Here is a 25,937-nt window from a genome sequence, read left to right as displayed (position 1 = left end):
GTGTTCTCCTGAGAGGCAGGATTGGAATACTTTGTATATTGTGAATACCTTGGTGTAATTTCTCTGCACAAATGGCTTTCTCTTGCTGCAGGCGTATCTCCTTTGGCCTCATTAAGCGCTTCAGGTCCCAGAAACTTCTTATTCATTCCGTATTTCATTCATCTACTGCTTTTCTGTGGAGAATCCAAATGAGAAGCTTATCTTGGTTTCTATGACACATTTGCATACAGGTAAACCTACTGTTTTTTTTTTTTTTTTTTTTTTTATAGTGCAGAACAGTAACCACACTGAAAAAAAAAAATGATTCATTGAATTTACTATTTTATTTTAAGGCAAGTGGTTGCAATCAATTTATTTTAACTACATTTAAATAAACAAATTTAGTTGACTTTCAACATTTATTTATTTACTAAATTTTAATTTAATTACTATTTACTATTTTTAATTAAATGTAGCTAAAATAAATTGATTGCAACCACTTACCTTAAAAAAAAAAAAAGGATCTTTTTTTTTTTCTTCAGTGTACTTATGGCCTTCCAGACTGATTCCAGTTGCACTTTATTTTACAGTATGTGTACTTACATGTCCTTACAGTGTACCTACCTAAGACAGTTCTGGTAATATAAGGTAACTATATGGGGTAGGGTTAGGCTTAGGGGTAGGTTCAGGGTTAGTACCTAGTTATTACCTAGTTATTGTAATTACTATAATAAATACATAGTATGTTCATGAGGAATAAAGTGCTACCCTGATTCCTATATAAAAAGCTCTGCTAGATGTGCTATCGACATATACTTTCCATATTTAACCACAAAAGGGACTTTTCTGGGTCTTTCCACGTATAGTAAGTAGCAAGATGATTAACAATATTAATTGTATTCCAGTTTGTTCATGTTTCCAATGGTTTTACATGTGTTTGCTTTACATTTCTGCATGCATCTATGTTTAATTTCAAAGTATCAACTTCAGTTCAGATTGTTGTGCGTTGGAGTTGTTGAGTTCAAACTCAACTGTGTTTCCATTTGTTGTCCATTTAATCTTTTAGCATCTTGGAGGAACAATTGATTATGTATCCACTAAATGATGAAAAGCGGAAGAGTCATTTTAACAGTCACTACGAGCTCTTTTTGAACTATAGACTCATAAATCATTTAGTAATTTTGATTTTTGTACAAACAAGTTAGAAAACTGTCAACATTTTATTTATTTATTTGTGCTTACTTGCGTATTGATTTATTGCAATTTCATCATTGCAGTGTTGGAACAGTGACATAGAGCTAAACTTGCGTAAGGAAAGGTATCTGCACACTTTATATATAAATACCTACTAATACTAATGACATTAGGTTGGTTAGAGGGACACAGGAGCAAATATACCAACGGAATCTGCTCAGTTGAAGTAACATACAGGTAATGTGGTTTCTAACAGATTAGAGGAACTGCTAAATGAGATTTCTCATGAGCCATACATTAATGAGCGTGTAAATGTGTGTTTGTCTGTTGCACCGTAGGGTTTCATCTGTAGAGTTTGGGGTTGTAAGCTGTTGACACCACTAGTGACACTGGGCTTAATTTGTAGATAATTGCCGTTTGTAAGGGGAACGAAAAGCCAAGGCCATGTCAGCCAGAGTGTCACTAAAATTGTAACCATTACCAGAAACGAAACATGGAAATTAATGGCATTCTGGTTTAATTTGCACCTTCATCTTTTCATGGCATTTAATCTTAGCCTCTCCGTCTCTTGGGACTCCAAGAAATGTGAGAGAAGTTCTCGAACCTTTCATTACAGCCCACAATTACTCTCTCTAACATTTCTCCCTTTTGTGGTTAAATATGGAAAGTATATGTCGATAGCACAAACGGTAATGATTTCTAACATCTCCTTTTGTGTACCTTTTGGTAATGAACTCAGAGACTATACAAACCAATTTAAAACATTAGTTATTAGATAAATATATGATGACTTGTCAGTCAATATCAACAGTTGTGTTTTCTTGATTACTTGGTTTGCACTTGATTTACTGATTTTCTTTTCTTTTGATGGCTGTAAAGCTGAATTAGTAATGTTTTGGCATCACTGAGAGGATATATTTTTTCATTCATATATTGTCATTTTGTTGTACTAAAACTGAAATAAAATTTTAAAAAACACAAGTTGAAATAATTGAAAATGAGAAGTAATGCCTTAACTAGGTAAAATAAAATAAGTTTCAAGGTTTTTTTTTTTTCGTTTTTTTTTTTTAATTTCTCCTTGGTTTTAGTTTGAGTTAACTCTAATAACCCTGAGCTGAAGTTTTGGTTTTGTAATATTAATAGCCACATTTTCTCTTTCCTTTTTCATTTGTTTCTTCCTTCTTAAAACATCAGGGTTACTTTGTGATATTTACTCTCCTAAATACCAAAAAGATTTACTTTTTTTATTACCTGAGTGGTGACATTTCAGCAGATGCCATGAGAGGGGGCAGTGGGACGCTCTGGGAATAGAGGAGCTCACCTCTGCTCTTCAGATCTGAGCAATCTTCACTCTTTGGTCAAAATCTGGCCAGACATAATCCTGAAAACCTTGTATAAATGGATACTGACTGAGTCTCTCTTTCTATGCTCTGTCACATTGTGAAGAGTTGATCTTCACCGCTGGGAATGGCAGTACTGGCACACACACACATATATATACATATATACATATATACATACATACATATACTCTCACCACTGGACATTTTTCAGGCGCACTGTAAATAAAAGTCACCTTTCATTTACTTCTACGGGTCAAGCCATCATTTATCAATTTTTTTTCATGGACCTAAAACGTCCCGCAATAGATCTGCAAGGGTCTACAGCATCACATTTGGTGGCAGCGGTGGGATGGCTACCCGTAAGAAAGCGCCAAAAGGGAAAAGACCTGGTTTGCGTTCACAAGCAAAGGATGCTGTTAAAGAGGATGTTGCATGGGACACGCTGGGGACATCATCGGAAGAGGAGGCATCAGTGGGGCTTCTAGGTTCCCAGAGCGAGCCAGGCCCATCCCGTTCCAGTGAGGGCATGGTGAGCCTCATGAGAGTTACTCAATGCGCAGCAGCTAAGGGAGGACAGGTACCTTCTGGAGCTCCGGGGGTTACGAGAATCCATTCTGTCAGGCCTGCACCAGTGACTCCAAGTGATACCAGGAGCATGCGGATGGAACTTCCGACGCCTGCGCCACAGAGAGTATCCACAGACAACGCACCAGTTCAACTTACTGATTCACCACCAAGAGCTTCAACTCAGCAGAGTTTGCCGCCTCATCGAACGGAGATGCCGGTTTGAGCAACTGGCCAGGGCCTGGCGATGGCCAAGAGAGGAGTGGCGCTGTCGTTTGGTGCCATTGTTGACTGGACAAGCATTGGAGGCATACCTTGCAATGGATGAGGATCAAGCAGACGATTATGACCACTTGAAAGATGCGTTTCTGCAGAAATTCAACCTTTCACCGGAGATTTACCGTCAACGGTTCCAGGCAGCGATAGTGCCGGATGGGGAAGCTCCAACAGAAACTTATCATCGTCTGCGGAATCTCTACCAGTGCTGGGTAAGACCAGATCTGCGTACCAAAGAGGAGGTTGGAGAACTCGTGATCTTGGAACAGTAACTGCGAGTGCTCCCTTTCGACAGCCGAACCTGGGTTAAGGAGCACGAGCCAATGTCAGGACTGGCAGCCGCCAAGTTGGCCCAGCAGTATATGAACGCTCACATAGAGCATTTATATTCTGCTTTATTTCAGTTCATTCAGGTCAGACCACCCAGGAGTTTTGTGCACTGTAACTGACAACTTTTATTTGCATGAGAGAGTAAAAATGGCATGCATTGTCTAACTTTGTCCGTCATCATGAATTAACAAGCTGTTTTCCTGCCGCTGGAACTGATGAAGTGGAGAAAGTAACAGCAGTTTTCAAATGACTAAATTATGATATTTGCTCAGGTGTGTGCTGGTGTTATCTATCTGATTGCAACGTATATCCATTTTGTTAATTAACATTACACATAATGTGTGTCTAATTAGAGTTAAGCCGGTTGGCGTGGTAGCCAAGGCTCACATAGTCATAGGCCACTATTGTTAAGCCTGTCGGCGTTGTAGCCCAGGCACACTTGTTGTAGCAGTTTCGCAGCGTGCTTCAGAAACCCTCCACCTTCCCCAGCTCCACCTGTATAGATCTGCTACGAGGTGATTCATGTATGCTAATGAGGGTTATTTCATGTTTGTTATATTTGTAGCAGCAGTATTTCTTACATGCTCACAGCAGCATGTTGTGGTTGTATTGGCAGTAGCAAATCTCAGTACTTAGCGTAGCAGATCTATTCCGCTAAGACCAAATACATTAACATTGTCATGTACATTACCATGCCAATCCCTCCGAGAGTTGTCATGACAGAACTGTTTTATGTCCTTTCTCTTAGAATATATATATATATATAATTATTCTTTTTTTTTATTTAACAGTTTTTTTCTTTGTTTCATCACATTCAGATCATGATAAGTAAGCTGCATCATAGCCAGTGAGTCTATTTCCTCTCAAAACCTATTGTACTGTTAGATTAGTGCAGTATTGTGCCTCTGAAACAGTGTGTTCCTGTACAGTGTAGGTGTCATTTAAGACCCGTCCAGATGATGGACAGTCTTACTGCTGAGCTCCTGTCAGTCCAAAGGTTTATTGTGAGACAAAACTCACAATGTCTCTGGAAAACAGTGTTATGCTTCAGGAGACTCCACAGGGAGATTTTCATACTTATATTACCATTGCACAGTTTCAGTACGTAGAATATATTAGTCCAGTTTCTGTATTATTCATGTATGTTTAGGGGACACACTGGCTCTTAGCATTGTCTTTTTGCTTTTGAGATTTGCAAAAATGGATGACTCAAACAAAACAAGTGCTCAATCATGCACACAGAATGATTTCAGCGATTTCAGATTTGTTTATTTCCTGTAGTTGACCACTGTATCTACCATATGGTAACATATAACTTGTGTTTCTACACCATGCTTTTGTTTATTGTGTATTTTATATTGTCAATAGCAATGTATGAAGCACAGCTCACACAGAGGACACTTTCAAACCAAGCCACTGTTTTATGTTGGCCAGTGTGGTGAATCTGCGGGACCAATTTGAAACCGTTGCAAAATCGGGATGGGACATTTTTTTTTTTTTTGCCTTAATGTGAAATTCCAGATTGCATGAATTCCCTTTGACAAATTTTCATGGCTGAAATCTAGTAATTTCAAACAATGGTTAATGTGACTGCAGCTTTAAAAGCATTGTCATCTGTATTTCTTTGCATATTTGGTAAGTTTTGGTCTGATGTAGTTTGATGCTCTAAATACTTTGTCTAATATAGCTGATATAGCTAATATGAGTACATTACCATTACAATTCCTCTGTGATAATTGTAAATATATTTGCATTGATTTATATGATCAGAAAGATTATTTGCAGTTATTTATTAAAGAGTGTAGTATTAGCACAGAAATAAGCTAGGCTTTTAAAGGGATAGTTCACCCAAAAATTAAAATTACCCCATGATTTACTCACTCTAAAGCCATCCTAGGTTTATATAACTTTCTTCTTTCAGGCAAATACAATCAGAGTTATATTAAAAAATGTTCTGGCTCTTCCAAGCCAGCAATCCAATGGCAGTGAATAGCGGTTGAAATTTTGAAACCCAAAAAAGTGCATGCATCCATCATAAAAAGTACTTCACATGGCTCCGCATGGCTTCTGAAGTGAAGCAATGTGTTTTTAAGAAAAATATCCATATTTAAAACTTTATAAACCGTGATCTCTAGCTTCCGCTAACTCTCATATGCGCATTCATGGGAGAGTGATGTTTCAGCAGATGAAGTAGGACGTAGGTGTAGCTCCGGTAAGAAGTGATGAACGTGGAAGCGGAGAGGAGAGAAAAATTAAACACCGGTCCCGAATTAGAAGTACAAAATGAGGATTTGTAAAGAAAAATGTTGGAGGATTTCGATATACTGTTACTGTTAGATATCATTTTCCTTTGTTGTAAACCAGACTTGGGTCTCATGACACTAACATATTCTCACCGTGGCTTATGCTACGCCTATGTCCTGTGTCATCTGCTGGAGTGCCACTCTCTCATGAATGCGTGTATAACAGTTAATTAATGGGAGCTAGGCATTACGGTTTATAAAGTTTTAAATATGGATACTTTTCTTGCTCAAACATATTGCTTCGTATCATATCACTGCCCCCGGGAGCCGTGTGGAGTACTTATTATGATGGATGGATGCACTTTTTTTGGGTTTCAAAATTTCAACCATCATTCACTGCCATTATAAAGCTTGGAAGAGCAAGGACATTTTTTTTAATATAACTCTAATTGTATTTGTCTGAAAAAAGAAAGTAATTTACACCTATGCAGGATGGCTTGAGGGTGAGTAAATCATGCGGTTATTTTTCATTTTTGGGTGATAAAGAAATAATAATTTAATAACGACTGACTCGCTTTGAGTTTTTAAGAGTTCTCAGTCTGTAAATATTTTAGTTCATAAAAGAAACTTCTAATTAATTGGAGCAGTATTTGTTTTAATAAGTTTCATTATTTTCCCCAAATAGAGAGACATGTTGCCTTCAAGACATGTCAGAATGATTGCATTTTTGAGATGAGCACACACAAATCCAACAGAATGTCATAACTACTGGAAAGCTGTGAATGAAGATTTTTGAATTTGAGTTTTTTTCATTAAAGAAATATGGCGGATGCCAATTCCCTTTGATCAATTCACTTTGTATATGTCTTTGTACTATTCTTGGAGAACAGTAATATAGTTAGAAAATAAAACTTATTTAACCAGTTCATGCAGTGACAGTCCGTATTACCCCTAATTTTTGGGTACATATCATGGGTTTCTATGTCTCCTTGCGGTATGTTTTATACCAGTCACCTCCGTCACTTTCTGTTCCCATTGTGATGCTGAGTATGGCTTCTCTCTCGTTCCAGCCCACTTCCTCTTTCCACCCTTGTCAGCATTATTGTCCGCAGAATTAAGCATGCTTTCACCATAGCGCCTTTTTTTTTCTTCTTTTCACTCTCTAATTAGTTCCAAATAATCAAGTGAGTCTAATTTTTGTTATTTGTCTATACAGAGGCGAGAATATGTTGGAATAGGGCACCGAGGGACCCTCTTTCCTTCTGTTCCCACGGAAACTTTAACCTTTATTAATGCACACATAAAAGCTGGCGCATAAAAGAGTGAGATGAGGAGATGCTCTATGAATGCCCCCGAATGCACCTCACGCCGGCATTAAGTCTCGCTCCCTGGATCGGCATGCAGATGGCTTGTTATGCTAAATGCAGGCGGCGTTTTGATTAGGTTACTCCTACTTTCATCTGGGTGCTCTCAAACAGTGGCCACAAAGGACTGCTCTTTGCTGCCTGTTTTATCTATGCGGTCTCGCTCATTTTTGTTTTTTTTTTCAAGTGAAGTTAAAGCTCTGAATATACAGAAAGCTCGAGCCTCCTAAAAGCACTCTAGAAATGCACTGTTCATTAGCATTCCCGTTCAAATAACCATCTAAACCTTGGCAACAACCACAACACTAATTAATATAATATCAAATAATAATATACAACAGCAAATGATTATTGCATCAACCTTCACTCCTGTCAGTTCAACATTACTTTATTTACAGTATTAATACATGTTTCTGGTCTCAAATGCAAAATTAGAGAAATTTTTCATTACCTCTGCAGTGAATGGGTGCCGTCAGAATGAGAGTCCAAACAGCCGATAAAAACATCACAACTATCCCCAACATCACTCCAGTCCATCAGTTACCGTGTTGTAAAGTGAAAACCTACATGTTTGTAAGAAACAAATCCATTATCAAGACATTTAGCCAACATAATTGTATAGCCATCATTATGTATTAACAAATGTAGTAATAAATAATAAATGTTTCAGACCAATCAGCCAAAACAGTACAAGTAAACAGCATTTTTATTGCATGTATTTATTTGGCTACTTTAGGAGAGCCAGCATGGAGCTATGCCAATGCAATTACAGTGCAGTGAAATGAAAGTGTATTTAAAACAGATTACTTCTGGGACTGGACAGTCAATCAATGGGATTGTTGATTACTACAAACCTCAGCATACCTGAGCCAAGTAGTATTCATTCTGTCCTGTATCTGTTTAAAAGAATTAGAAATCCATGGAGCGTGCAAGACATTAAACACTTGATCCTTCAGTACTAAAACAATGGTCATGGCGAAGGGGAAGAGTGGAACGAGCCTGAGGGAATGAATTTCTGTTTAATGGTTAATAAAAAAAATAAATAAATGGATGGTTTGTAAGACTATGGAAAGATGCTATTCATTTAGAATAGTGCTGTGTAATTTATCCTATGAGAGATGCTGGGCTTGCACTGCTGTTGACACAGTTATGAATTTGGACTGGGTATGTTTTATTGCTGTTAAGTGACTGGAGAATGTGCATATTATTCATGCCAAATTAGAGAATAAACTGTAAGAAATGGGGATAGGGACATCTAAAGCCAAGTTCTCCATTTACAGTAAATATCGTTCTATCCGTAAAGGAGTGACAAAAAGAGCCATATTCATAATTAATGAATGAATCAATCAATAAATCTAGAGATCTTTCATGATAAAACTTAGCTTAACCCTTGTGCATCGATTTAAAAAAAGTTACACACAGGTCCATAGTGGACACAAATGTCCATGTCACAAAACGGTCATAAAAATGTGAAGCTTGGTAGCACAGACTTAAGTTTGGTCTCATTTTAAAGAAGACCCATGGCAGATTTGTTGAAGTAAAAAAAGTCTAAAAAGTGAAACCAAAAAAAAGTTTATGAAAATGCTTTATGAACAATATTTTAGATGAAATATACATTTTATGAAACATGTTGAACTTTAAACATGCAAGAAAATCAAAGCCATAAATCTAAACAAGTTGTGTTCCAAATTTGAGGTTGATATCTCAAAAAATTAGATTTCAGTAAAATTTTGTTTGGGCGCAGTACCAAATTTCCCCCATTAGATGCCAGCAAAACTCTGCTGGTGCACACAGTGGTTGGATTTGTGATTTACAGTAGAGTTTTTCTCTCTGAAATATTACAAGCACACGCATACTATTTATTTTTATTTTATTTTTTATTTTTTTATTTTTTTTGACACACATACAAACCACACTCCAACATCCATACCAACACAACCACACAATTATAGCTGCATTATTTATCCAATTGGCTCTATAATATGCAGTAGCAGAAAACAGGAATAAAGCAGATATTTGCTTTATAGGCCAAACTTGAAAAAATGGCACCATCTGGTAAAACAATAGTAAAAAATACAATTTTGAAGCTTTGCCAACAGAATAAAAGCCTATTAACAAAAATTGCATCATTTTACAGTTAAACGGCACTGCGATGAAAAATTGACATTTTTGTCCAAACGGCGCTGAGAGGAAGTATTTTTAAAAATAGATTTATTAAAGGAAATGAGGGTGGAATATTAAAGTTTCAATAAAATACACACCTGAGCCTAAATTTATGCAGTTAGCATTAACACAGGCAAAATTATATAAAAAAATAAAAAATAAACTAAACTAAAATGGACAAAAATGTCCATAAGGTTGCACAAGGGTTAATCTACTAAGTAAACCTATTACATTTTTTTTTTCCAGCTGTTTTAAACTGTAATAATGTTTAACAATATTTGTGTTTCGAAGGGTAGTGTACACTTTGATATTTCGATAGACACATATTTCTTTGTAAACAAATTTTAAAATGTATCAATATATGTATCAAGGTATCCTGATGTTTTATGTTGACTTGATAGGTTGTATACAGATAGTAATAAAACGTGTCTAATACAGTACAGTACACTTTTTATTAATACAGTAATTAAAAAGCTTCATTTGGAAAAAGTTTTGCACTACATTTCACACTGTGCCTTGGTGTGTGTGTGTGTGCGCGTGTTTTTGTGATATATGAGGACACACATTTGTTTAATGACATGGGTATGGTATAGGTTCAAGAAGGCTCAATTCTTGCACCACTCTTGTTTAGCCTGTATAAGCTCCCACTAAGTCAAATGATGAGAAAGAACTAAATTGCCTATGCAGCTATGCTGATGATACCCAGATTTACCTAGCCTTATCTCCAAATGACTATAGCCCTATTGACTCCCTCTGCCAATGCATTGATGAAATATACTGTTGGATGTGCCAGAACTTTCTTCAGTTAAACAAGGAGAAAACTGAAGTCATTGCATTTGGAAACAAAGATGAAGTTCCCAAGGTGAATGCATACCTTGACTCTAGGGGTCAAACAACTAAAAATCAAGTCAAAAATCTTGGGGTGATTCTGGAGACAGACCTTAGTTTTAGTCGTCATGTCAAAGCAGTAACTAAATCAGCATACTATCATCTCAAAAACATTGCAAGAATTGGATGTTTTGTGTCCAGTCAAGACTTGGGAGAAACTTGTTCATGCCTTTATCACCAGCAGGGTGGATTATTGTAATGGTCTCCTCACCGGCATTCTAAAGAAGACCATTAGACAGCTGCAGCTCATCCAGAACGCTGCTGCCAGGATTCTGACTAGAACCAGAAAATCTGAGTATATCACACCAGTCCTCAGTCCTTACACTGGCTTCCAGTTACATTTAGGATTGATTTTAAAGTACTTTTACTCATTTACAAATCACTTAATGGCCTAGGACCTAAATACATTGCAGATATGCTCACTGAATATAAACCTAACAGACCACTCAGATCATTAGGATCGAGTCAGTTAGAAATACCAAGGGTTCACACAAAACAAGGGGAGTCTGCTTTTAGCTATTATGCCGCCCACAGTTGGAACCAGCTTCCAGATGAGATCAGATATGCTAAAACATTAGCCACATTTAAATCCAGACTCAAATCTCTTCTGTTTAGCTGTGCATTTGTCAAATGAGCACTGTGCTACGTCCAAACTGATTGCACTATGTATAATCATTTTCTATTCTTAACTGTTTTAAATTATTTTTAAATACATTCTTATATCTTGTTTTTATTATTATTTTTTTTAATTCCTTGTTTTTATTGTTGTGACTTCTTTTTTTTTTTTTTAATGACTTTTTTGCTTCCTTTAATGTAAAGCACTTTGAATTACCACTGTGTATGAAATGTGCTATATAAATAAACTCGCCTTGCCTTGCCCATATTTCAAAAGGCTTATAAATCATACAGAATGAGTTTTTTTTTTTTTTTTTGAGAAAGTAAAAATGCACAAAGTTTTCTGTAAGGGGTACGTTTAGGTGTAGGGTTGGTGTAGGGCAATAGAAAATACGGTTTGTACAGTATAAAAACCATTACTCCTATGGAATGTCCCCACAATTCACAAAAACAAACGTGTGTGTGTGTATGTGTGTGTGTGTGTGTGTTTGTGTGGCTGGTGATTGATCAGTCCATGATTCACTTTCTCAGTGTCAGGTGTCTGCTCCTATGTTTAATTCTCACATTTGTCTGTTATGTTGAAAAGTTTCAGGACAAAATGCATTTTAGTACAATGTGCTTGATTCAGCTTTTGTCTGCCTTTTTCTTTTGCTGCTGTCTAGCTAATTTTGAGCAGCACTTAGGCAAGAAAGAGATATTGTGTATGAAATGATGGATAGTGTGGCAAATGGAACAGTGTATTACAGAGAAATGTTTCTCATTTTTTTCAGACATTTACAGTTATGAACACAACCTGATGGTCGTTGATGTCTTCTGTTGAATGTTGTATTCATAATAAAAACACTGGAAATATTCAGACCAGTTCTACCATCATAATTCTCATCATATGTTTTTTTTTTTTTCTTCTGCACCTTGACATGTTTTTGTTATCCCTTGGGGTGTATTTTTGCACTTTTCTTTTCTGTGAAATATTACTGACTGAAATGAAAACAATTTTATATCACTGTTCCTTTCGATCTTTTTCACAGTAAAGATGAGCAGCAAAAGAAACAACTTACAGGGACATTTACTGTCTTCAGAGTTTCTCAAACGTGTCAATTTGTTCTCATAACTGCACAATGTCGTCTGTTTCTCTACAAGTTTTAATGTTTCTGGTTCTGGTAAAAAGAACTGGTTTTAAGTGCAATCTTTCTGTACCCAAACACTGTCACAGTTTGGGTACAAACAAGGAAGGATGTTTGTGAAGATCTGAAAAATGTAGCTGTACAAGGAGAAAAACAAAAAACAAAAACAAAAAAAACAACACATGGCCAGACATTGAATCCTAGAGAAAATATTTTTTGGTAGGATGATTTATGAGCAATAACTACAGGAACACTATAAAACTTTTTTCATTATTGCTATAACATCTTGGTTCATAGTAATGATAATCATAGTGTTTTTGAATAGAAGCACTCAGATCTCCTCTTTGGCAGGGTATGATGTACCTGGAGGAGAGGCGGCTGGTGCACAGGGACCTCGCAGCCCGTAACGTCCTGGTGAAATCTCCAAACCACATTAAGATCACTGATTTTGGACTTGCTCGACTGCTGGATGCTGATGAAAAGGAGTATAATTCAGATGGAGGGAAGGTAAGTGGGAACCTGAGACACACTGGTTCTGACAAATTCATAAAACTTTCTATGTGAATGGTTTGGAATTATTGAACTAATTTTTAAGTTATTGTGTAATTTATATGGTGGGTTGGATACTAAACCATTAATCAGTGTTAATCTATGAGAATGGTAGTTGCTTGATTGTATTTCTAATTTCTAATCATTTTTAATTATTTTTTTTTTTTTTGGTTAATGCATGATTGCATTACTATATAGATTATCACATCCTGATGAGAATTCTCTTTTATGCAGATGCCAATCAAGTGGATGGCCCTGGAGTGCATTCATTACAGAAAGTTCACACATCAGAGTGATGTATGGAGTTATGGTGAGTAAAACACTTTTAGAGTGTTTATTTTATTTAGTTTTGTTTGTTTGAAAGAGCGTAATACTTTTACTCAGCAAAAATGCATTAATTGACAATAAAGATGTATAATTTTTGTTTGCAGAAAAAAAAAAAAAAGTGCTGCGATTTCCACAAAAATGTTTCCAGTTTAAATGTTAAACTGTTTTCAGCATTGATAATAATAAGAAGTGTTTCTTGAGCAGCAAATCAGCATATTAAAATGATTTCTGAGGGATCATGTGACACTGAAGACTGGAGTAATGATGCTGAAAATTCAGCTTTGAATCACCTGAATAAAATTACATTTTAAAGTACATTAAAATAGAAATCAATTATTTTACATTCTAAAATATTTCACAATATTACTGTTTTAATAAATGCAAGCTTTGGTGAGCATAAAATACTTTTTTCTCTATTGGTACAATCTGAATATGATATAATATATGAATAGTACATATAATATATAGTACAGATAATATAAATACACTTAAAATATGAATCTTTATACATATTTGCAGTTTTAAAATGGCAGATTTGCTGTACATTGTGTAATATTTGATATAATACAGTATATTCAAATTCAATTAATTATGTATTATATTTTTTTCTATATTTTTATTTTAATAAAACTATTTTGATAGTATAGTATTGATAATTGATAGATAAAAACATGCAATAAAAGCACAATAAAATAAGATATAATTACAAAATAAAATGAATGACTTTTAATGTAATAGAAAAGTACAATGCCTTTGTTTTCTTTTTTAAATACAGAACATGATGTGTTGACTTTATATATTGTCATTCAGGAGTGACTATCTGGGAGCTGATGACGTTTGGAGGAAAGCCCTACGATGGGATTCCCACACGTGAGATTCCAGACATCTTGGAGAAGGGCGAGCGTTTGCCCCAGCCGCCCATCTGCACCATAGACGTCTACATGGTGATGGTCAAATGTGAGTGTTATGTAGAACCCTGAATGTGATCAGTAGCTCAAATGCTTCAGAAAGGCATTAGCACACATACGTATGTGGCTTTTAGCCCAGCCGCTCGCCATGTTTGGCCAGCCAGTCTTGTGGACAGTGGGTGAGCGCTGGGGTTTCTCAGCCGGTTCAATCAAATAAACACAAAGAGATGAAATGAGACGCGGATTGAACCCATTAATTCTAATTACATTTTGACTGTAAGCTGTTGTTTGTGATTCTACTCGCTGTGACATCTGTAACCCCACGGACAATGAAATGCGAAATATTGATGGAGATGAAACGTGGTGTGATTGCGTGAGTAATTGCTGCTCATTTGGATAATGTGTTTGAGTGTGGGAACTGAAAGGAAATTAATTGGGAGGAAATAAGGAGCAGGCTGCTGCAAGGTGAGGGCATGTTACTTCCTTTCAGACACATAATAGAACCGTAAGAAGTTCAGTAATTTGGGGCAAATTCTAATGCCGATGTGGAAAAAAAAACAAAAAAAAAAACAATGAGATGCAAATGAGCCTATCATCCATCTATCCATCTATCCATCTATCCATCTATCTATCTATCTATCTATCTATCTATCTATCTATCTATCATAAATCTCTTTAAAACTCTTGGTCTGGCTGTTTGTTTATCTGTCAGTGTGTCTGTCTGTCTGTCTCTTTGTACAAAAAAAAACAAAAAAAAAAAACAATAAGACTGAATTTGTGCAACTGCATTGCACTGTCCATAAAAACTGTGTATATGACAAATGCAGTTACTACTTGGCATTTCTTGCTGTCTTCACCTTCAGGCTGGATGATTGATGCTGATAGTCGGCCTCGGTTTAAAGAACTCGCTGCAGAGTTCAGCCGCATGGCACGAGACCCTCAGAGATACCTCGTCATACAGGTGAGAATACGACTATTTTTGTATTACATATCACCTTGAAAATCAATACTTTTGTCCTACACCACCCATTTAACTCAAAGTGATCGCAGAGAGTGATGGTGTCATTTCTGCTCTCAGGGGGACGATCGCATGAAGCTGCCCAGCCCCAACCACAGTAAGTTCTTCCAGAGTCTTCTAGATGAGGAGGAGCTGGATGACCTGATGGATGCTGAGGAGTACTTGGTTCCTCAGACCTTCAATATCGCTACCTCTTCTTACACATCAAGACCACCAATGGATACCAGTAGGGTAAGAATAGCTTTTTGCTTTCTTTACAGTTCTCTTCATGAAGTGATAATGTATACCATGAATGCAGTGCAAGTTATTTTGAGGTGAGGCTTTTGAATCTTTTTTGTTTTTACTTAATTATTTATTTATTTTATTGTACACTACATGTCAAAACTTTGGAATAATTATGATTTTTAAATGTTTTTGAAAAAAGTATCTTATGTTCACCAAGGCTGCATTTATTTCATCAAAAATACAATACAAATTGTAATATTGTGAATGTATTATTATTATTATTATTTTTTTTTTTTTTCAATTTAAAATAAGTTTTCTAGTTGAATATATTTTAGAATGTAATTTATTCCTGTGATGCAAAGCTGAATTTTCAGCAACCATTAATCCAATCTTCAGTGTCACATGATCCTTCAGAAATCAGTATAAAATATGTAAGAAATAAGGCACGAGAAGCCATGCTGTATTGTGAATAAATCATGGCTGAAGGGCATTGTTAAGCACAACGTGAAGCAAATATTCAAACCAAAAATCTATGTAGGCTATTAATTTGACACTTTTTTGAAGTAAATTCATTAAATGCAGTCCTTCCGCTAAAAAGATAACAACAATAAATGGCAAGAGAATGTTCCTGTGTAACATGCCTTATCTTAGGGAGTTCAAATAAAGACAGAGAATAGGTACAGTTACCAACTGCTGTGTCATTTTATTTGTATTTATTTTTATTATTATTTTTTTTTTACACCATATATGGTATTTTCTCAGACACATACATCTACTTATCTCTCAACAGAGAAAATGTCTGCTTTCTGTCTTTTAGTTTAAAACAGACCAATTTGCGGCACAGTGTAAGTTAACAAACATCATTATGGTGTAAATTAATGGACATACAGTACCACACTTGTAACAGAAAAATAGTTTTATTATGCTGAAATACTTAATACATGCAATGGTTTTGATGCTATATTGATTGTTTATGTTGCTAAGGAGGCGATACACAGAACCGTTGGGTGAAGCAGTCATAGCTGTGCTTTATCGTAATTGAAACGCAGCTGTTGACCAATCACACAACGAATCAGAATCAAGGACTTGAACTAACCGTTCTATAAATTAAAGTAAAATATATCAAAATTGTATTAAATGTATATGTTAACTTCCCAGATGAGTGTACACACTTGAGGGTTTGTAGAAATTTAGCTTGGTTATCTCTGGTTGTTGACTAGTGCTATGAGTTTAGGGTCAGGACTATCTGTTTAACAGCTGTTTAATAAGGAATGAACTAGTTTGTCCAATTAAAGGCAGATGGGGAAGACAGAAGGGGTGGTAGTGTTTGGAAAACCTGCTTTGAAGCAAAAAGAACTATACTTACAGTAATTATCCAGAAGCATTCCCATTCATGTCAGTGGAAGTTGTTTAGTTAGTCATCTTTGCTTATGGGAACACAATTGGGCAGACAGAAAATGAAAATTTGCTGAAAATGTACTCAGCCTCGGGTCATCCAGGATGAGAGAGAGTTTTTCTTCATTGAAACGGAGTTAGAGAAATTTAGCATCACATCAATTGCTCACCAATGGATCCTCTGCAGTGAATGGGTGCCATCAGAATGAGAGTCCAAGCAGCTGATAAATCACCACAATAATCCACAGGTAATCCAGTTGTCTGAAAAAGTTGTCTGAATTATATGTGAAATATGCACAGATCAAGCAGTTTATTAAGCAGTTTATTGATGAAAACATTCCAAAACAATTTTATACAAATATGTTAGTGGAAAGGACAACAAGGGATTGACTTTTTCACTGGATGAAGCTTTATTATGCATCATGTACTCATATTTTGGCCAGAAGCAACAGTTTAAAGTTAAAAAAGTCTTGATGGATTTGTTTCTTACAAACACACAGCTTTTCAAGATGTTAATTGCTGGACTGGAATGGTGTGGATTAATTGTAGACTATTATTGTGATGTTTTTATCATCTGTTTGGACTCTCATTCTGATGGCACCCATTCACTGCATTGATCCATTGGTGAGTAAGTGATGTAATGCATAATTTCTCCAAATATATTCCAATGAAGAAACAAACTCATCTGCATCTTGGATGGCCTGAGGGTGAGTAAACTTTCAGTAAATTTTGGCAAAAGAAAAAAAACATTCCTTAAAGAAAAATGGTTACAGAATCATTAAGGGAAAACAGTTCTGGCTTTCATTTCACTTATTTACTCTAATACTAACCAGCGAAACCTTGACCCCTTATTTTGGAAATAATCACTATTTTTGCAATTCTGTTTGTTCCTGGAACCTTTAGTTTCACCTGTAATGAAACTTGCCATCATCCCACTGATTTTTTTTAATTTATTATTATTTTTTTAAGAGTTCCCATAGTCTTTTTTAACCCTGGATCAACACCACTTGCATTTGGACGACATGAGAGAGACAAAAACACATCTTCCCACATGCACTCAGATATCCTATCCTATCTTTTCTTGTTTTAGTACAAAATTTTATTTTCTAGCAGTGACACCCCCTACAATTTTCAACCACCTTTTTGTTTTCAATTGAGCACTATCATTATAAAACTGAAGATTTAGACACCTAAATGATTGCTGAATGATTGAGGAAGGTGTATAATTCATCAATTTTATTTTTGTTCCCCCATATAGATGCAACTGAAGTGTCGTGAAAGAGTTTTTAGCCCAGAAGACGGGATGGGAGCTTGTTCCCATGATACTTCTGGTACAGTGAGTGGCGTCTTCATTCCTCTAAGCACACAAGGTGCAGGTCTCGGTGCCCTTGAGGAACAACACTGTAATGGGAGCTTGAAAAAACAGCCCATGTCCGCTGGAGACGACTGCGACGGCCAGCGCTACAGCGCAGACCCAACTGTCTTTTTCGGAGAAAGGAATCAGAAGACCACTGGTGAAGATGGTTACATTAGCCCTATGAACAAATCAGCCTCAGGTAAAATAAAAAAAAATACAGCTATTTGAAATATTCAATGTCCTTTTTGAGGAGTTGCATTCAAAATCCACTTGGCACAAAAATATGAGGGGGCATGTGAATGTTGCTTCTGGGTATACATGAATTAGTTTGGTGTAAATCACCTCTGAAAGTCTTTTATTACACATTCTATGGTCGATAATATCACAGTCATTCCATTTCAACCTCAGATAGTTTAAAAAAAAAGGGTGTCTGGAGTAAAACATTAATCCAGTGTGGTGGGTTGAGTAGGATGATAAATCAATAGATTCTGAGTTCCTCCATTACAAATTTTGGCAGTAGTTAAATGTCTCATCCTTCACCTCAAGAGGCCTCAAACTAAAGAGTGCCAATGAATTGTGGGTGGTTAACTACAAGTAGGCTACTCACTGTTTTTATGCTAATATCAGTAGTTAAACTACAGCCAGAAGGTTATATGTTATTAACACAAAGAAGCTAACTATAGATATTTAAGAATACCATATTGCCATTCAAACATTTGGGGTCAGTAAAATGTGTTTTTGAAAAAAAAAAAAAAAAGATAAGAATTTAATGCTCGCCAATGCTGCATTTGATTAAAATAGTCAAAACAGTAATATTGTAAAATATTTTTACAATTTAAAATAACTGTTAATTGTTTTCATACATTTAAAAAAATTAATTTATTCATGCGATGGTAAAGCTGATTTTATTTATTCATTCATTTATTTGCAGCCTTTATTCCAGTCACATGACATGACATGTTTACTAACAAATTTACTAATCCTAACTAGGACATTATTGCTTTAGACTGCAGATTTAAAATGCTTAATGTGCAATATAATGCGACAAAAAATCAATGTAGCTTGCTGTCGTTCTATACCGCTATTTGAATAAACGTCTTACTGGTAAAGCTACTTTAATTTGAAAACAGCTACTATCATACTGAAAAAATGTAGCTAAGAAAGTGGTGTTGCTACTTTTGGTGACCATATTTAAATAATTAAGCCTTTATTCTGAAGATGTTCACATACTCCACAGCTGAATGAATATTTCTGTGCACATGTAATCAGCATATTCGAATAAACTAACACTGATGTTCTCTTCTGGAAATACTAGAGACATTGCTCATTTATTATACTGCATATTTATTATGCGAACAGTAATTTAATCAGCTCATTAATTCTCATTCATTTCCTGAACAATAACACACAAGAATGTAATGAATTATAAAATGTAGGTCATGAGATTTGTACAAATGTGGGCCACAGTGTTCTCTTCGCTCCAAAAAAACGTGATTCTTCAGTAGTTCTGTCTGTATAATCACTCAAAATTATATTTTTTGTATATTCACTGATTCACGAGTGCTCGATTTATGAGGTGATTTAGGTAACACTTTATTTCAATAGTCCACTTTAGACATTCTACTAACATTTATGCTGACTAGGGTGTTTACATGACCCAAAATTCTGATTAATACAAGCATATATCTTGTTTAGATTTATGGAAGCTAGAAAATTGTGGTTAATTTCTTTACATGACTTCTTGAATAAGGTAAAAATTAATCTTACATAATTACGATTAATACCAGCAGTAAGTAAGTTAATAAAGTTACTAAAACCATAAATAAACGAATGAATGAATGAATGAAAAAAACTAAATATTAAACATTAGTATTTATGACATAATGACATATTGAAATATTACAAAATAACAACAATAACTATATATATATATATATATATATATATATTATAGATACTGTAATGGTATATGATTAATACTAACATAACACTGATGTCTGCTACTAGTGTAAATCTAGTGTATACTGCTTCAATAAATATTAGTGGTGAATGGCAATGATTCTATATACAGTATTGAGCTTTTGTCATTCTATTTTCATTGTCTTTTGTGTCTACAGACCATCTTAGTCCTATCGAGGAGAATCCTTTTGTAAACCAGCGGAAAAATGGAAATATCACTGCACTGGACAACCCGGGTTACCACAGCACCCCTGATAGAAAACCCAAGGGTGAGGATGAGTACATCAACGAACCCCTTTACCTCAACACATACAACAACAATAGTGGGATGAACCAGGAGATTATGAGGAAAAATGGAGCTTCCATCCCCCTACAGATGACAACAGCAGCCAACACCGCAAGTAGCCACGTTATCCTCTCGACACAAACTGGGAAAGCCCACCACCATGGCCAGGGAACACATGTTCATTTCGCTGTTCCACCTGTTCAGCCCCCCCAGACAAGATCGATGAGCCAAAATGGCCAGCATTCCCAGTCGTCACACGGTGCCGAATCCAATTCCTCCAGCATGTCTGGCAATCCCTCCTTATTAACCCAAATCTCCCTCGTCAGCCAACAGATCCAACCTTGTCTGGCGAGTCAGTCGGCCTCTTCAACCCATCCGGCTCAAGTGGTGAAATCTGCAGTCACCAGTAAAAGTATATCCGGCCTTCCCGGCCACCTTGTCTATCCGGGTAACATGCTTCAAACGGGGCATTCTGGGACCGTAATGGTCGACAGGAAGTCAAAGAAGAATTTTGATAATCCTGACTACTGGCAGCATAGTCTACCGCCCAAGGTGACCCAACCAAACCCTCAAGATCCAACTCAAGTGTGCAAAAGCAAACATCTCTACAGGCACAGCATCCGAAGTCGCATCGCCGTGGCTGACAACCCTGAGTATCTTTCCGAGTTTAACAAGAGACCGGGAACGGTTCTGCCACCTCCACCCTACCGGCACAGGAATACAGTGGTGTAAAGCCGCAGTTCTAGAGAGCCAGATTCTTCTACCAGCATTGTATGCTAATTTGGAATTACTGAAGAACAGGAAAACTCCCAGCTTCAGGAATTACTGAAGGAGACTTATCAGACTTTAAAGGGAAAATTGATCAACCAAAGTGCCTCTAAACTATTCCAAAAGCTATTCCATCTTTTCTATTCCAACAAATCAGAATGTAATCAGATGTGCATCCTTTAAAGGGAAAGTGTAAACCAAAAATGGACATTCTGTCATCATTTATCCTCCCTCATGTCACTCCAAACTTAAAATACTTTTAAACACAAATGAAGATAATTTTTTAATGAAGCCTGAGTGATTTATGTCCCTCCACTGAAAGTCCATTGTACTGAGAAGAAAAAAAAAAAACTCTGGTTACAGACAAATGTATTATGTTTTCCTCAAGACATATATTTGTGGTTTGGTAAAACCTTAAATTTTGATTCAATATTAATGAAAAATATTTTTTTACCAAAGACCAAAAATTTACATTCATACCAAGTAAAGAGACTCTCTCTCTCTCTCTCTCTCTCTCTCTCTCTCTCTCTCTCTCTCTGTATAGGTATATGTGTATGTTAATATGTACATGTATATGCTATATCTAGTATGTGTTCTGCACATAACCACTCTGGTGTCATACAAATATTTTTTTCAAGCAAAATTGTTTTTTTTTTGTTTTATTATTTATTTATTTATTTATTTATTTGCTTTCAGACAAACCAGAACCGGAAACCATGATTTTCGATTAGACCAGAATAAAAATGCACTTTACATAAATGACACAACAAAACTTTCAAAAAGTTCATAAAGACATCGTAAAACAAATCCATATGAATTGTTTGTTCTCACGTGTCAAGCAAGTACGGTTGAGCTTCCATTTACCATATTTGATGTGCTCTATGCGCATTGATCAGTGTTTATATGTGAATAAATGCCTAAACTAAATCATCAAATTAAACAATTGTGTCTCTGCAGAAGATCTCTTTAAACCTCTTTATATGGATTTCTTTTACGATCTCTGTATGTTTTGGTGATGGGACAGAAATATCTCAGGTTTCATTTAAAATATCTTATTTTGTGTTTCAAATATGAAGTCTTATGTGCTTTTATGGGTTAAATGATGAAAGAATATTCATTTTTGTGCAAACTAACCCTTTAATTCTCACTTCTGACTGATTCTCCTACACTTCTGTGCATCATGACATTGTGGAAACTGGGTAAGGAAGGTAAGGAAAAACAAGATATCACACATCCTCTTGTGTTTTTTCGAAAGGAAATGGACTTCAATATCGTTTCTTTGTGGTTTAGACCAGCTGTCTTTTTGACTACTTTCCATCCATCTTGTATTGTTGCTGTTGATGCCGTAAGCTATATTCTCTTCAATTTTCTTGACTGAAGGACACGGATGCATTACGAATCAAGGATTGTCCTCAAGAAAACTGGGGTACAGTAACTCTTATGTGAATGAGACAATGGTGTGGATTGTAAATTGGTGCATCTTCTTGTACTGTAGTGGATTTATTAATAGACTATACTACTATTTATTTTCAGTCATTCAGTTCTTCATGTTTTTTAAAGATCTTACCAATTTCCCCCAGTTTTGTACTCATATATTGGAATTATTAACAAATCTGATACACAGGCAGAGAAAGAGCACATGGGCAGCCATACCAGCTTCTTGAGCTAACGGGAAATAAGTGCCTTCCTCAGTGGCACAAAAGCATCGGTGGACGTGTCAATGGAGTGATTTGACCTGGAATCTTTAACCGCTGTAAATATGTGAAACCAATTTGAATATTTACTACTACTGAGCCACCCATGTGCAAATAGACTCACCCAGTGCTGGAACCATGTATTGAAAATATGTTGTTGTATTTAATTCATCTAGTAATGAATTTAACGGCAAGATCGATATATTTTGGAAGGCAATATTACAGGTGATATGGAGGGCACAATACAAACTCAAACTACTGATCTCCAATGGAGAATTTTTCAATGTACTGTGACAGAAAATACTTTTGTCTGAAATGCATCCTGCTCTCAGTGAGAGTGTGACCGTATTGTGGCCAGGGAGAAACTGTTCATATGTTTTATAAACTGTAATGGGCGTTTGTCATTAATTATGTCAGAGTGTCTTATCAGATAAGAAGTTGTGACTGTGCAAATTTGGTCCTAAACATACCATGCTGAAATTATGAGACTTTGATTTGCTTTCGACTGAACCGCCATTGGAGATGTAGCTAGATTTGTTTGGCTTTTCTGTTTCATTCTCTTCATTGCCTTGTACTTTTGTTTGTTTTGAGGCTATTTCAAAAGATGCATCTCATCCCTGTTGTAATTCTATTTGATGGAATGACACAATAAAGGTCTTGTTTGAGATTTTGAACTTGTTCTTAAGTTCCTAGAGTCTGAGATGTGAGGGTCTTTTATTGTTGCATGGTACGAGCACCAGCTTGTTCACTACACTTTTCAGCTGTAATCCATCATGTCTGAACTTGCCCTTACAAACAAGTATTGTGGTGCTATCGAATCGGATTTGCCAGTAAGTTAGATTCATATTTTTGCTGCTTCAGCAACTTTTTTTTTTTTAATTACTATTGTTTGAACTGATAATTAGGAAGCTATTGGAATGGAAAATGATCTTTAATTAAAGGAAAAGTTCACCCAAAAATTAAAATTTGCTGTCAATTTACTCGTCCTCAGGTTGTCCAAGATGTAGATGAGTTTGTTTCTTCATCAGAACAGATTTTAAATAAATTAGTATTGCATTACTTGCTCACCAATGGATACTTTGCAGGGAATGGGTGCCGTCAGAATGAGAATGTAAACAGCTGTTAAAAACACAATAATCCACAATTAATCCACGCCACTCCAGTCCATCAATTAAAATCTTGTAAAGTGAAAAACTATGTGTTTGTAAGAAACAAATGACCCATCAAATTATTGTGAGCTGTTTTGACGGCACCCATTCACGGCAGAGGATCCATTGGTGAGAAAGTGATGTAATGCTACATTTCTCCAAATCTGTTCCGATAAAGCCTGGTTCAGACTACACAATTTTAGCCCGGTTTTGACACGATCTGCTTGACGTAGGATGTCTTGGGGATTCGTAAAAGACAATGGTGTGTCATAGTGGACGACAACCAGCGCCATGAATGGTCAGGTAGCAATGTGTAGTCTGACATGTTTCTTGCTCATGACAAGATTTTAGGAGTGAAAATCGCATAATTTGTAACCGACAAAAAAATAATGTAGTCTGAACTAATTTACATCTTGGATGGCCTGAGGTTGAATAAGCTTTCAACAAATTTCCATTTTGGGGGTGAACTATTTTTATTTTTTGTAACACCCAACACCCAAAAATGAAATTTTGTCATTAACATTAAAGGGATAGCTCACCCAAAAATAAAAATTCTGTCATCATTTACTCACCCTCCAGTAGTTCCAAACCTGTATGAATGTCTTTGTTCTGCTGAACACAAAGGAAGATATTCTGAAGAATGTGGGAAACAGAGCAGTTCTGGGGCACCATTGACTTCCATAGTATTTTTATTTTTATTTTTTCCTACTATGGAAGTCAATGTTGCCCCAAAACAGCCTGGTTACAAACTTTCTTCAAAATATCTTCCTTTGTGTTCGACAGAACAAAGAAATTCATACAGGTCTGGAACTACTTGAGGGTGAGTAAATGATGACAGAATTTTTATTTTTGGGTGAACTATCCCTTTAAGACTTATCCAGACTATGTATATATGTATGTCTATATGTATGTGTGTGTGTGTGTGTGTGTGTATATATATATATATATATATATATATATATATAATGCTGATAAAATACTTTTCCACGAAGGCAACATTATAAATAACACATTCCGTTTCAGTTTCCCTCAATCTTGCTTATATTTTTCAAAACATTATGGTCTGTCTCCCAGACTGCAGTAGCGTAGCGTTTCATTCCTGTCTCTTTTGTTCATAAGACAAATAACTAGTGTGAAGGAGGTAGATTGTTTTAGCTCACTGATCTCTGCGCATGGAGACTTTATTCCATCTAGACAGAGACAGTAAATGAATCAAACTGTCAGCACATGGAGGTTTACCTCAACCCATGGTGTTCCTATCGAAGTATAAATGCCTGTGGATGTTTGTCTTTGTCCTCTCTATTCCAGCATCACAACATTGCACCATACTATCCATGGTTCCTACCAAAATGTCATAGCTACAGTGATTTCCAGTGAAGACAAATGGCACCATTATTATTGCAATATATAACCCCATACGCAGGGTTCAAGGTCTGAGCGCTCCATAACTTGTCCTGTGCTCCAGTGATGTGTGTTTATTTGACAGGATCAGTTAGTGAGACATTCCTGTCTCGCTCTGTACATTGTGTATGATGATCTTCATGCGCAGTGCCGGCATTTGTCCTTTTAAATGTCTCCTTTTGTGTTGGTGACCTGAAATAAATGAGCGTGTGTTTAAAAGTGGCAGCTGTGTGAAGTGATTAGGGAGAGAGGGAATTCTAGATGAATGAGAAACTGTGGAGCTTATCCAAAACCTAGTACATGGCCTATCTAGCATGTTTAGGCATCCCATGCATGCTCCTGATGCATCAAAACAATGACAACTTATAAAATAACCTATTTTTTGACCAAATTTTGAAGAATAATGGCATGGTATTGCGACAAGGCAATTTTAGTATTAATGTACTGTAATATTACAGTGTTTATTAATATTTAGTTTTTTTTTCTTCATATTTTATTATTATTTTATTGACTTATTTTTTGCCTTAGTATTTTAACTTTTCATTTAGTTTTAAATATTTCATATTTCATTTTTATTTTAGTAGTTTTGTCGTGCTTTTGTAATTTTAAATATTTCTGTTTAACTTTCCTTTATTTCAGCACAATTATACTATTTATTCATATTTTTATTTTATTTTATTTTGTTTTTAGTTTTAATATTTTAGTTTTCATATTTAGTTTTGTTTTAGTAATTTTATCATGTGCTTTTGTCATTTTAAATATTTATGTTTAGCTTTTATTTCAGCATAATTATAATTATACTATTTATTCATATTTGAA

General features: G+C 35.7%; 1 protein-coding gene across 4 annotated transcripts in view; it reads left to right on the top strand.

The window, feature by feature from the left end:
• Positions 1–23,220, top strand: part of erbb4a (erb-b2 receptor tyrosine kinase 4a) — a 201,640-nt gene extending 178,420 nt beyond the window's left edge. For 2 of the 4 annotated variants that reach the window (XM_058775155.1, XM_058775173.1), the window contains 7 exons: positions 12,435–12,590; positions 12,867–12,942; positions 13,770–13,916; positions 14,731–14,828; positions 14,946–15,116; positions 17,764–18,061; positions 19,980–23,220. In XM_058775155.1, coding sequence (XP_058631138.1) covers positions 12,435–12,590; positions 12,867–12,942; positions 13,770–13,916; positions 14,731–14,828; positions 14,946–15,116; positions 17,764–18,061; positions 19,980–20,839 — 1,806 coding nt within the window. In that variant the 3' untranslated portion in view covers positions 20,840–23,220. The remainder of the gene's footprint in view (positions 1–12,434; positions 12,591–12,866; positions 12,943–13,769; positions 13,917–14,730; positions 14,829–14,945; positions 15,117–17,763; positions 18,062–19,979) is intronic. The other 2 variants (XR_009271269.1, XR_009271268.1) reach the window with 2 other exon arrangements.
• The last annotated feature ends 2,717 nt before the right edge of the window (positions 23,221–25,937 follow it).

This window comes from Onychostoma macrolepis, chromosome 01, assembly GCF_012432095.1.
Source record: "Onychostoma macrolepis isolate SWU-2019 chromosome 01, ASM1243209v1, whole genome shotgun sequence".
NCBI classification, from domain to species: Eukaryota; Metazoa; Chordata; class Actinopteri; order Cypriniformes; family Cyprinidae; genus Onychostoma; species Onychostoma macrolepis.
The sequence above is the reverse complement of the archived record's forward strand: the minus strand, read 5'-3'. Positions and strand labels throughout refer to the sequence as shown.